This window comes from Lissotriton vulgaris, chromosome 2_1 (genome assembly GCF_964263255.1).
Source record: "Lissotriton vulgaris chromosome 2_1, aLisVul1.2, whole genome shotgun sequence".
Lineage (NCBI taxonomy): Eukaryota > Metazoa > Chordata > Amphibia > Caudata > Salamandridae > Lissotriton > Lissotriton vulgaris.
This window is the reverse complement of record NC_141687.1, coordinates 280,046,821-280,060,077: the sequence shown is the minus strand read 5'-3', so window position 1 is coordinate 280,060,077 and position 13,257 is coordinate 280,046,821. Positions and strand designations below refer to the sequence as shown.

Sequence of the window (13,257 nt, the reverse complement as noted above, 5' to 3'; positions counted from 1 at the left end):
TCCATAATAAACGACTTCACGTTCCTGTGCTGCATTTCCCTAATCTGCAGAAACTGGAGAATGCTTACTTACATATGGCTGAATGGCCAGCACTGAATGCTGTCTGCACCCTAATATTGGATAGTTGCATCTGAAAAAGGGACCCATGCAGGGATAGTTGCTCCGTTCTTCTCGCGTTGTACATTCTCTGTTGGTCTAATAAAATGAATCTCTGTCTCTATGTTGTAATTAGTAGCGGGCGCCTGATTACATACATGCACGGCATGACGAGCCAGCTGTGTGGTGAGTGTAGTGAACGCCCTCGTGTGTTTGTACTATTTTCCAGTCTGGGTCTCTTTTGCGTTGATATAATGAGCCGCCAGTTTAACTCGTAGAAGGTGTGTTTTAGGCTTTAGGACTCGGACATTGTCTAACAACTAATGTTCAAGACGCAGGCAGATGCATCCGTAGGATCAAGAAGTAGCAGACAGCTTATCTTGTGTAGTTACCGGCTGAGCCAGTAGGGGGAGCTCACGTTCTGTCGCAGAATCCCCGCGGTGCCCTATTTTTCATGCATCATTCTTCCCCTTGGCTCCTGGCGGACAGCGAGGCAAGCAGAGAGCTGCCACTCAGCCGTGCCAAGCAAACTCGCCGCCTTTCATCTCACACGCGAGAAAGAATTATATTTTTAGAAGTACAGACAGCAGGTAATAGCTCTAAACCTGTGTTGAGAGACTCGACTACACTAAGCCTTACCGAAAAAATAAAATGGCCTCTTGGTCATTTTACAAGGGGAGGTGAGGGGGCGGGGGGGTCGTGAAGGACTAGTTTCCGTCTCTAGCCCGGCACTTTATTTGTTAATTCAGTGCAGGAGCAGCAAAGCATGAATAACGTCATGTCAGCCTTCGGGAGTTCTTCCACCAGATGGTGTGTGCGACCAACTGACAGTCGTGCCGCCGGTCTTCTCGCAGCGCTGTGACGGCGGTGTGGCATTTCTCTCCAGTGGGCACAATTTGCCCCGAGTGTGAATTCGAAACCTCTGTGATTGCACTGACAGGCATCCTAAAATATAAAACCCTGCTATAAAAAAAGAAGAGAACGAATGGCCATATTCCTGGAATGTTTGTACTTCTTGCATGAAGGCGATGAAATAAAACGTGCACGCGGCATGTGCGCAGAGGCCTCGGAGCGGGCAACAACATGCGCGCATTATTGGGATTTAGATTCCGTTTTTGCTCGTTTTGCAGTGTTAACCTCAGAGGGCTAAAAGGCGGGCCACAGCTGCCAGAATATGAGCCAGTGAACCTAGATTTTGCCAGATGTTTCTGGCAGCTGTCCTGAGGAGCGCGGTGATGCTGTCTGGAACCAGCCACAGGGGCAACAACTGCCCATCCCTCCTCCCCAGTTATTCTTTACCACGGCAGTTGTGCCCTCCTTCTGGCAAGTCTGTTTCCCGCCCATTTCTGCCATCTTGAATTCTGAGGCCTTGAAGCGTCGCGTTAGCAGATCCCTCGCCCAGCTGCTATCTTTGTGCACAACTGGTTTATTCACTGTTCGGAATATTACACCTTTTTAACTATATCTTAGTCCAGTAGTTGCTGAAAATGTGCTAGAAAGTATAGACCTGTTTCTTGCCAGCATGCAAATGGTACACCCTTTTCTGTTTGCGGCTGTTCTTGAGACAGCTGTAGGTGTCTCACCAGTAAGAGACAAGGATAAATAGCCAGAGAACCAAACGTTCACATTACCGGCAGCTACAGTGTCACCTAAACACTTAATAACTTCAAAAAGGAGAACTAAAAATAATTCGCTGTATAGCTGGGCACCTGAAGTGCCGATTAAATGTGAATGACGATTTAACAGACCAATTGATGAAGCCCTGTGATCACAACCCTATTCAAGTTTGTATGTTGTGTATGAATGGTTTGGAAGAACAATAAGTCTAGTGAGAGAGCTAAAACTGTCTCAAAGGCCAGACCTATCATTATGATCTTGATTGCTACTAACGATAATAAATGAACAATAGTAATGATACCATAATTCAGGTCAATTTACAAGCTTGTTGTTTAAAAAATCTCTAGTAAATCTACCATATCACTAACTGGTTTTTTTACATTCACCATTTGTAATACAACACCCACGTTTATTTTTTCTTTCTGCAGCACTAATAAAAAAAGAACCATTGAACAGCTTGCCAATGCCAGACCTTAGGGCTTCGTCAATGCTTGTTGACGTTTGCTGATTTGTTAATGTAGTTTGACAAAGGCCTTGGTAGCTCTTTTTAATTGTTAAAAATAACATAGTAAGGGATTGAACTGTATTACATTTGCAATATATGGTGCTTCCTGCTCTTGACGAGCGGCCAGAGCACATTAGTGGAATCAAGCAGCAAGGCTGGCCTATAAAACCCCGAAGTGGCAATCCGCGAGACCACTGCTTCACAGACTCCACTGGTTGCCGGTGGAGCAGAGGACTGCATTTAAGATCGGCTGCCTGACCTTCAAAGCTGTGTTCGGGACCTCCCCTGCCTTTCTCAAATCACTGGTCATTCCTTACCGTCCGGTACGCAATCTTCGTTCCTCCCATCGCCTTTTACTAGCTGTCCCTGCTACCAAATTAAAAAAAAACGGCGGTCGCAGATTTGCCTACCTTGCCCCCGCCTTCTGGAACCAGTTGCCTCTCCCTCTTAAATCTGCCAATTCCCTTCTGGCTTTCAGAAAACTCCTGAAAACTCACCTCTTCACACAGACTGGCTAGACCCCCGTCTCTTCATCTCATTGGCACTCAGCCAGCGCCAGGAAACCTTTCGGTGTCAGTGCGCTATACAAGAATCCCCTAAGATAAGATAAGATAAGATTAGTGGAAGGATAGCATGTTACACCTGGGTGGAGTGCTCATGTGGAGGTTTGTTTTATTAGCGTATGGCCTATGCCGGAAATGTTTTGGTGTTGGGTGATGGCCCACAGTGGTGCTCCTCTTTAGACCTAGCTATTGAGACATAGGTTGTTGTGCTTAAGAATGTAGTGGGGAAGGGATAGAGAACATGGCTTTATAATTCATTATTTTCTTTTTGTGTATGGTTAGAAGGGAGTGGCTTACGGGTGTGGCCAATGTGTGAAGTGTTTTCCTACAGTCAGTGCTTGATGAGTAGAGGAGTGCACTTATATTGTTTCTCAATCGTTTCGCTGTGCTCATCGGGGAATGAAGTTGAGCAAGCGATAGACTTGCATCCCTACCCACTGTCGTTGGGGTCTATTCAGGTTCTTTGGTGGGTTCGCTCTACAAATCATAAGTTTTCTGGGTTTTCCTTGTGGGCATGAGGATTTCATTCTGCACCATTAATTAACAAAGAGCCAGGCCTTTACAGGTCATCATTTCGAAGTCTCACCGATCACTTCTTTAGAAGAAAATATACCACTCACCTGCAGAATAAACACCTGACCTGCATGGCCTTTGTTACCTAGAATGTGTGGCAGTGTCATCAGGTGTAATCTTTATGGACTGTGGGAGAAGCAAAGGAAAAGGAATAGCCTTTGCCAAGGGAGACTCTGTTCACTCCCCACTAGCAAATCGTGAATGAAAACCCTGAATCCTGATGTCTTTGTGAAACTGTGAAGATCAGTTGTGTATGGCCATGCAGTGCAGAATATATACCAATATGTGTTTTTTCATGTCTTGATCATCCCACGTATGCTTTGTGTTAATTTCAATCCTTTGTTGCTGTAGGATTATCAAAATGGGTGAGACAGCAAGTGCAACACCATTCAACCTTCAACAACGCGCTGGTGTCTCTGGAGGGGTTCGCCAAGAAGCACCAGGATCGCGTGGACTCTGCACTCTTGTGTCACAGTGAAACAACGCACGGGCTGTCTAGCGTCCAGGATCTCTCCACGGACTCATCGTTACTGGACCTCACTATCCACCTGTCACCTGTAGAATGTTCACAACAGACTGAGATCTCCGAAGAGGGGCCAACATCTTCTAGCGTCTGTATCCCGGTTCATCAAGCCTCATCCAGTTCATCAATCCCCGCAGTGGCAACAAAGACAAGTATGTAGTCGCACTGGAGTGAATCTTAATATCACAATGACTCGCTCTCTCTGCATCCCAGTGACTTTTGAGGGAGTGTGGAAGGAAGTGAAGATAAGTTAAAATGACAAGTCTTCTGGGTGTTACTAAAATCCCATAAAGGAGCTATTTGCAGCTGCACTGCAGATCATTGCCAGGTCATGAGGTGATACACGAGAAGAACTGATTTGCTCTCCCACAAATCTACAACTCATGAGAGTGTAGCAGGCAATTTAGCATGATTTTCCTAAGTAGAAGGGGGACCCCAGTTGATTAACAGGCACGAGGGCGGGGAAAATATATAATAACAAGTCAAAGAAAAAACCTGCCTATGAACATTCAGTTATATGCCTAACTAAGAGGTCATTCAATAAACAGAACAATGCCCCCCCAGGACAGACCAAAGACATTTTATTACAAATATATAAAGATTTTATTAAGTCGTATAGATCATCTTCAATACATGACTATCAACCACATAGTGGATTGTTAAATTCAGATGCCAAAATATTCAATACAGTCCCACACATAAAACATCAACTATCAAACCATCATGCATGCCAAAAACTACATACAAACCATATCACATGCACACTACATATCAAAAGTACATAACAACCTCAGGCTCATCACAATGTAACAAATGAAGACAGATCATAGGGGCGATGGAAGGGAGATCAGTCACAATATCCCCAGTGAGAAGACGCCAACGTGCGTTTCGGTGTGAGGCCCCAGCCGGGGCTACACCTTCATCAGGGCGGAGATGTACAAATCAAGTGGGAAACAAAATCTGCAAACAAAGATATATATTTTAAAAATTTGCTTATTAGTTAATTCAAGATACATAACTGTCCGGGGAGCATAAAGAAAATTACTTCAAATGATTTAAAAAAAAACACAAACTTCCTGGAATAAACTGCACCAATACACATAATAGGAGACAGCATAGGACCTCAGACAAGTAAGCAACACATGTGATGTTAAATAACAAGAAAAAGTGCAGTATAGAAAGACCAAAAAATACCTGTGTCAGATGAACACAGTGTGAGTAGAAATAGAACCAAAGGAATATAGATCTATAGAGTCAATATACGCAGGCAAAAGCTGAATGTAGTTACATGCCAAAAGGACAAGAGATGAATAAGCAATGTTACAAGATAGAGTGTGGTACCATCACCCCAGTGACTAAAACTGATAATATTGTTGGTGATTCTGAGGAGGGGTGTCTTACCAATTCAGGAAAGAGATATGTCACATATCAGGAGGAGATAAGCCCCCAAAGGATCAGCTAAGTTGGGAGCGCCTCAATTGCTGCTTCAGTGCTATTCTGCAGAAAACATGGGAGTTATTAGAGCAAGCTAATGTTCCCTGAGAACATAGTGACTATTAGGGTCCCATTCCATAAAGACCACGTTCAGAGATAGCAATACCTACCGAAGTATAACAGCCACAGGAGGTGTAAAATCACACTTGAGGTAGATGTATCCTGCAATAGGATACCAGACAATAAATCTTGATAGCAGGGAGCGAGGGACTGAAGAGGCTTGCCCGGAGTCTGCTAGGCCTAAGTCGCAATGTCGAGTCTCTAAAGAAAAGTTACATATATACTCAAAACTAGACAACATAATAACAAATAAACGTGTGTTATCTCTAATCTCAATGTGCACAGGTATTGTAAACACTCCTGTATAGGCGAAAAAATCATGAACGATCTGCTCAGAAGAATTCACCCAGAGTATAGGGGGCCAAGGTACCTTCTTCCAATTAAATACACATTACCCTCATGGATGCTTAAAAACATTCAAGGAGGGATGTTGACCCCGAAGATGGAAAAGAAAAAACTGAGGTTAACGGGCAAATTTTGAACTTAAAACAGTTAAGAAGAGCAAATACTAAACAAGCCACCGAATACCCGATAAAGTCTATCATAGCAATTCTCGGCATCCGGGTTTATCCAATGACGATATAAATTCCGAGTCTAATGGCACCAAGCACCCAGGACATGCCCATTTAAATCGGGTAGTTCTAATATGTACATGCCCCCGCTCACGGCTCCCTAAGACCACACGGTATTAAGAAGGGATGGAGATTTATGCATCTATGCCCCTTAAATCCTTACTACGGGGCCGCCTGAGACAACCACTCTGCTGTAACATGCGAGCTAACGTAATAGTTAACCCTCTCCGTGGCGTGCCCGGACTCACCTTAAGATCAAAACGATGTAATAAAAATAAATACTCCAGCCGACGGTCGTATTTCAATAGAGCATTCCTGCGGCTCCAACGTAAACAGCGGGAACTCTTTACACGCCCGATTTAGAGAGGAACATTTTCCAGGGTAGAGGCATTGACTACCAGATTGTCCATCGATTCTCTGAGCAGTGTAGTTGGAATACTAGCTTTGATGACTAAAATCTTCTCCAGGAAGAAATTGTTTAGGGAATCACATAGATCTTGAGTGGGAGTTTGTTTTGGAAGGATCCTTTCAGCGTTGCAGAGGTTGTTAACTATCAAGAAAATTTCCTTCGACTTATTCTGGGAGTCTAATATTCTTCGTGAGAACTAGGTTGCTTTGGCTCCCAGAATAGCAGTTTTATATTCTTTACGAGCTGAGGAGTACTGGAGTTTATCTTCCAAGGAGTAGCGTGATCTCCATTTTCTTTCCTTTTGGCGGAGCTCAAGTTTCTGTTTCTTTAGTTCAGACGAAAACCATTTTTGAGAGTCTGAATGACGAGTAGGAGTGAACTTGGAGAGTGGGGCATGGATGGTACAGGCTGACTGCAACCAGGAAGAGATGTTAGCTTCCATAGCATTCACATCTGAGATGAAAGTGGGTACTGAATTAGCCAGTGTGTCCGAAAAAGCTTGAGTATCTAACGCCCTCCACTTTCTAGTGACTCCGCCTCCTAAGGAGGTGTTCTTAGGCTTAGAAGGCAAAACAATGTTGAATTGTATTAAGTAATGAGCCAACCATATGCAGGGAGAAATGGTCAGTTCTGTCAATGAGAGATTAGTAGACCAAATTTGGTCCAATGCGTGACCTTTATTTTGAGTAGCAGAATAAATATGTTGAACAAAATGTAAGTTTAAAAGCAAATCAAGAAGTTCTGTGGCATGGGGGCCACCTAAAATATAATTGAACCAATAGTTCAGGTCGCCTACGATTAAAATATTAGTGAAGTTCATGGCTAAATTAGCCAACTGTTCACATAGGGATTTATACACAATATGTCCCGAGCAGTTGCGATCCGTGTAGAGAATAGCAATGAAACAAAGGGAAATGATCCAAATTCAGTGTCAATCTTCTTCTTTAATGTTCTTATCAGATCATAGGCATTTCTTCAGATCACTTAGCCTTAGCCAACACGTGTTTCGTCTAAAGCAGTCTATGCAGTTAGACTTCATCAGGGCTAGAACATATAATGAAATATAATTACAACTTGAATGTATTACATATCGCATACTTGTTGCCAAGTAAGTAACATTTCAAGTTCGCCATAAATCACGTCATGTTGTTAATATGAACGATGACAGGAGTTCATTAAGAGTCTTTAAAAACACTGTCCATTGTGTAAATACCACCAGAGTGTACCTCCAATAGAAAAGCCAAAAGACTACCAGAAAAAGAAGTGCAAAGATAGTCATAGAGACCCTCATTCCATTTACTACAACGATAAAATTATTAATGATTTTCAAAAAAGAACACCCGTGAAAAGCATTATAGTTCCAAATGTGATGAAAGGGTATTGATATAAGAATAAAGAACCTCAAGGATGTATTGCCCTAAGGTCTCCATTATCGTGTCTGCAAAATATCATGCTTTTTCCAAAAGTATTAACCGTGAATTGGATCTGTTATAGGATAGCATGAGAAAAAGAAAAAGACCCCCATGTTTCCTGTACAATTTAAATGCTAAAGATAAACTCGCCCTTAACAGCTTGAGTAATGACAATGCTCTGACCATTAGGCAAGCAGACCAGAGGGGATATGCAAGAAAATATATGATGTTTCAATATAATAGTGGCGACTCCACCGCCGGGTCTGCCTGGGGATCGATTGGCCTGTAAAATATAGTAGTCCTGGGGTAGGGCAGCCAAGATGTCAGGAGTGGAGTCCTGAGTCAACCATGTTTCAGTAAGTAAGAGTATATCTGGTTTAGCTGCTGAGAGCAATAAGAAAATATCGAGCTGATGTTTGACGAGGGACCGTGTATTGAGGTACAGAACGCGAAGAGCAGAGTGATTCAAAGTGGAAGATACAGGGGTAGGGGAATGGTAAGGGGTACAGGGAAGGACAAGAAGGGAACTGTGTATGTGAAAAATACTGTTAGCTTTTAGACGGTTGCCAGTAGCCGTCTTGAGAGGAGAGTATTGTTTGGAAAAAGACCTGAGTTCCTCAGAGGAATATTTAAGTAAAGATCCAGAGTGCCTGGTCCCTGGGCCCGCCGGGGGGCGGACGGGCGCAGACAGTCTTGCCTTTGGCGCATCCACTGTGATCCAGCGGCGACATGTACATTTAAACTTAAGCTCCGCCTCCAGCTCCTCCCCCTAGCGGCCGATTGGCTGAGGCCTCAGGGTGGTGTCAGGAGCGACGAGAGGGCAACGAGAGTTGCAAACAAGTGCCGATTTCCCACACAGAACACAGATTAGGTAAGAATATTCACAATTCTAAAGAAATAACAGTTTTTAAAATCAATAAAACGAGCAACAGCCCGTCAGCGTGGCAGCAGGCCTTATATCGCCTGTGGTCGCATTGCGGGAAGCTTTCTAGTCTAAGCCCCGCCTCCAGCTCCTCCCCCTAGCGGCCGATTGGCTGAGGCCTCAGGGTGGTGCCAGGAGCGACGAGAGGGCAACGAGAGTTGCAAACAAGTGCCGATTTTCCCACACAGAACACAGATTAGGTAAGAATATTCACAATTCCAAAGAAATAACGGTTTTGAACATCAATAAAACGAGCAACAGCCCGTCAGCGTGGCAGCAGGCCTAAAATCGCCTGTGGTCGGGTTGCGGGAAGCTTTCTAGTCTAAGTCCCGCCTCCAGCTCCTCCCCCTAGCGGCCGATTGGCTGAGGCCTCAGGGTGGTGTCAGGAGCGACGAGAGGGCAACGAGAGTTGCAAACAAGTGCCGATTTTCCCACACAGAACACAGATTAGGCTGTATACACCAATACACTATTATATGTATTGGTGCAGTTTATTCCAGGCAGTTTGTGTTTTTTAAAAAAATCATTTGAAGTAATTTTCTTTATGCTCCCCGGACAGTTATGTATCTTGAATTAACTGATAAGCACATTTTTAAAATATATATCTTTGTTCGCAGATTTTGTTTCCCACTTGATTTGTACATCTCCGCCCTGATGAAGGTGTAGCCCCGGCTGGGGCCTCACACCGAAACGCGCGTTGGCGTCTTCTCACTGGGGATATTGTGACTGATCTCCCTTCCATCGCCCCTATGATCTGTCTTCATTTGTTACATCGTGATCAGCCTGAGGCTGTTATGTACTTTTGATATGTAGTGTGCATGTGATATGGTTTGTATGTAATTTTTGGCATGCATGATGGTTTGATAGTTGATGTTTTATGTGTGGGACTGTATTGAATATTTTGGCATCTGATTTTAACAATCCACTATGTGATTGATATTCATGTATTGAAGATGATCTTTACGACTAAATAAAATCTTTATATATTTGTAATAAAATGTCTTTGGTCTGTCCTGGGGGGCATTGTTCTATTTATTGAATGACCTCTTAGTTAGGCATATAATTGAATGTTCATAGGCAGGTTTTTTCTATGACTTGTTCATTTAGCATGATTTGCCAGCATGATCCCCCAGATCTTCTGGCACCTGTCAATTCAGGCTATTAACATTGAGGTATAGAGACTAAAACCAGTGATTACAGACCAGAAGCTCCATCAGAGTCTCAAATGCCTTTTCCATACTATATTGGCACAAATAATGATGACAACATGGTTTGACTCATAGCAGGGCTTCATTGCCTTATTCGAACCTAATCGAAAATTCATAAACAGTGGGCCAACCATCTTAGCAGCCTATCACTTGAAGCAATTTCAGACAAAGTTGAGCTATGCAAGCTGTGCAGTTAGAAAGGAAGACAATATCCACACTTTTTTTTATGTATGTCGCAATGCAAAGCTGCTTGAGTGTTTAATAGTGTTACAGTATGAATAGTGATGCCATTCAAAGGTTCCAGATAGCACTGAAGACTGAAGCTTCTGTTCTCTTTCCTCATGCATGCATAGACCATGCTACAGCCTCTCTGCTCAGTCTCTCCCTGTCCTTTGCTTGCAGTTGGTCTCTGTCTGCCGTGGCGGAGTTGAGCTAAATTGCTATAGAATAGTTTGTGTCCAGAGCCCTGAATAAGTCCGGTATATCATCTGTCTCTTTTGTGCTGCCTCCTCTGCAGAGACTGCCAGCGGAGATGCTAATAGCCTGCTTTTGTTAAAGCCAACTGGGCATCTGCCTTGTTTTAACTAGAGTGAGGTGATCAGTGGTTTCACTGGGTCCTGATAGTTATACAGTCCAGCCCCTACTGACCTGGGCCTGATAGCAAAGAACTTAGAGGTGAAAGGCTCATTAATCTACTAATAACTCTGCCCCATCTCTTAATGATTAAAGCGTGGAAGGTGTTGGGTGGATCTCATAGGATCACATGAGACAATGAACAGACATCTGGAATCCTTGTGGTTTCTCCCAGTGGGGGTTTTCAGTTTGCTCTTTCTAAGAAGTGTCAGTTTTGACAGAGGCTGGTCATAAGACACAGCAAAATAACATCCAGAATATAGTGTTGTTTGGGAAGGGGGGTATCTAGGATTAGAGCGCCTTATTTCAAAGTTGCCAGCAGAGCCACTTCACCATATCTCCCTTAAGTTGTGTCATTCGAGTTCAGTTTAACAGAAAGTAACAATTCATTGCATTGTGTAGTTTATCTATTGTATTAATGAGTAGTGACATGTAACCATGTTGATTTACCTGCAGGTGGTCAGCAGCTTGAAGTATGCAACGATGCACATCTCCCAGTGTTGAATGGAAGATGGGGCCGCTCAGTGCCTAACAGCGGCCCTGGTAGATCCAAGAAGCAAAAAAAATGGAATAACTGGAACACACCAGAGTTCATGAAGAGTTTCTTCAACTGTAAACCAGTTACTTCAACCCCACTGTATGGGCCTTCAAGGACACCAGTTACTTCAACACCACTGCTTGGGCCTTCAAGGACACCAGTTACTTCAACACCACTGCCTGGGCCCTCAAGGATATGCAGCTCTACGGTGATTGATCTGTGCCAGGAAGACAATGAGTTTACATGTTGTCAACCAGGTGCCAGAGAATTCCAAAGACCTTCCCTGCCCTTATGCATTCATCCAGAATCTGTGGACCTCACTTCATCCATGTTGACAAGCGGTACTCCTGTCAAGTCTTTTGATGCATTGTATGGTACTGAGCACCTTTCTGGTAATGATGAAATTGTAATCTTGGACATTGACCATTCACCAATGGGGGAAGAAACAGACAAGTCACTATTGATCTTACCATCGGTTGAAAATGGGGATGAAACCATCTATTTTACCCCTGAACTTTATGATAATGGAGACGAGTTGGAACCTGTTGGGCAAAATGGTGGACCAGTGGTGGTGAACAGTTCGTCCACTGGGCCTGTGGAGTATGTGAACACAGATGAATTCTCTGTTGCTGTAGAGGAGCTTTTTGAAATTGGCAGCCCCAGAGTGACTGGGCTGAGTATGAGGACACCCGAAGTGAGCCAATATGCTGCCAAGGGCGGAACAGCGCCTTTTGACGCTGGTCAGGGTGAGGCAGTTGCTGTACATCAGAAGGTGGTTAGTATAGATGAACTGAGACAGGTGCAGCCTGGGCCAACCCAGAGCAGGAAGAATAGACTTTCCAGATCACGAAACAGAGGTGTGGCTTCTTCACATTTAAATGAGTCATGGTCATAAATGTTTCTTCTCCTCCTGGTGTTAGTGTGAATGCTGGAGCACTTGGTTCAGATGTGTTCCTCCAGGTTGGTGTAAGACCTGCCTGAGGGGAGAAGAAGTGGTAAAAAGATCATGTGCGCAGTAACCACGTGAATGGTTGGTTACCTCTAGAGTATGCTGCTCTGTGTTTAACTAAGAGACTCTATCAGGGCACTATTACTTTTGTAAGTATAAAAAAGATTACAAAAAAAGTGTATATTTTTATAGTTACTCTCTAGTTTTACCTCTGGCATGCTTTCCAGGCTGTTGGCAGCAGGGGAAGTCGCATGGAGGGCATTTGTCAATCAAAATGATAATGTTGTGTTAAGCTCTGATGCCTTGGAGTGATCCGGTGGCAGCAGTGAGTCACCAATGTAAGTAACACATGACCTTTTTTGTGTTCTTAGGTTTGGATGTTGATTCATAGTTTTCTGTGTTCTGAATTACTTTATCTCTGTGTTTATCCTCCATTTCCTTCCGAAGGGGTACCTCCATTTGCAATTCCACTGTCACATTTGCTTTCCTGTGGGATATTTGACGGTAAGTGATACCGAAAATGTCACCAGAGGCAGTGCTTCCGCTGACGAGAAGACACACTCTCCCCTGCCTGTGCACAACTCTGTTCAGTAGGCAGAAAAAACACTGATGGACCATGTAAGGCTCCCAACGATTGCTTTCCTTTGCAAAGTCTCTCATGTCACTTTAACGTTGCTCAGTGAGTGGCGTAAGCCTGACCTCCATTTGGACCCCTCTGAGGGCAGGCGTGAACTAAGAACCCGCTCACCGGTAACCAGGTGCAGGCACGGCTTCTAAGACCAGCAATGTCTGGGAAGATATGTTTCAATTAAAGCACAGGCATGGAATGGCACATCTTAATATCTTTAAGGACCATCTAGTAGTCTTAAATGAAATTATGGAATTACAGAAAATAGTTAGAAATCATTACTTTTGTTATAGCTGAGTTAATATTCATCTTCCAGTCGGCGATAGTTTGGTGTAGGAAGACTGTAAATAATGTTTGCTTTCTAATCACTGTCAATTTGCATGATTTGCGATAAACACAGCACCCTGTCCCAACCAGAAATCTTGCAAGCGTTTATCTCTACAGTGTCTTACACATTTAACAAAAAAATCATGTTTTGAATGTTCAAATCTTTTTAGGTGTTTTAATAACCTAAAAGGCGCATGACCGAATTTGAAGAACCGGCCATCCAAGCAA

At 43.6% G+C, this 13,257-nt stretch overlaps 1 protein-coding gene across 1 annotated transcript in view; it reads left to right on the top strand.

Moving 5' to 3' along the window:
* Positions 1–12,967, top strand: part of BRIP1 (BRCA1 interacting DNA helicase 1) — a 1,426,214-nt gene extending 1,413,247 nt beyond the window's left edge. Inside the window, exons 19-20 of the mRNA XM_086954933.1 lie at positions 3,706–4,029; positions 11,044–12,967. Of these exons, the coding sequence (XP_086811059.1) occupies positions 3,706–4,029; positions 11,044–12,020 (1,301 nt within the window). The 3' untranslated portion in view covers positions 12,021–12,967. The remainder of the gene's footprint in view (positions 1–3,705; positions 4,030–11,043) is intronic.
* The last annotated feature ends 290 nt before the right edge of the window (positions 12,968–13,257 follow it).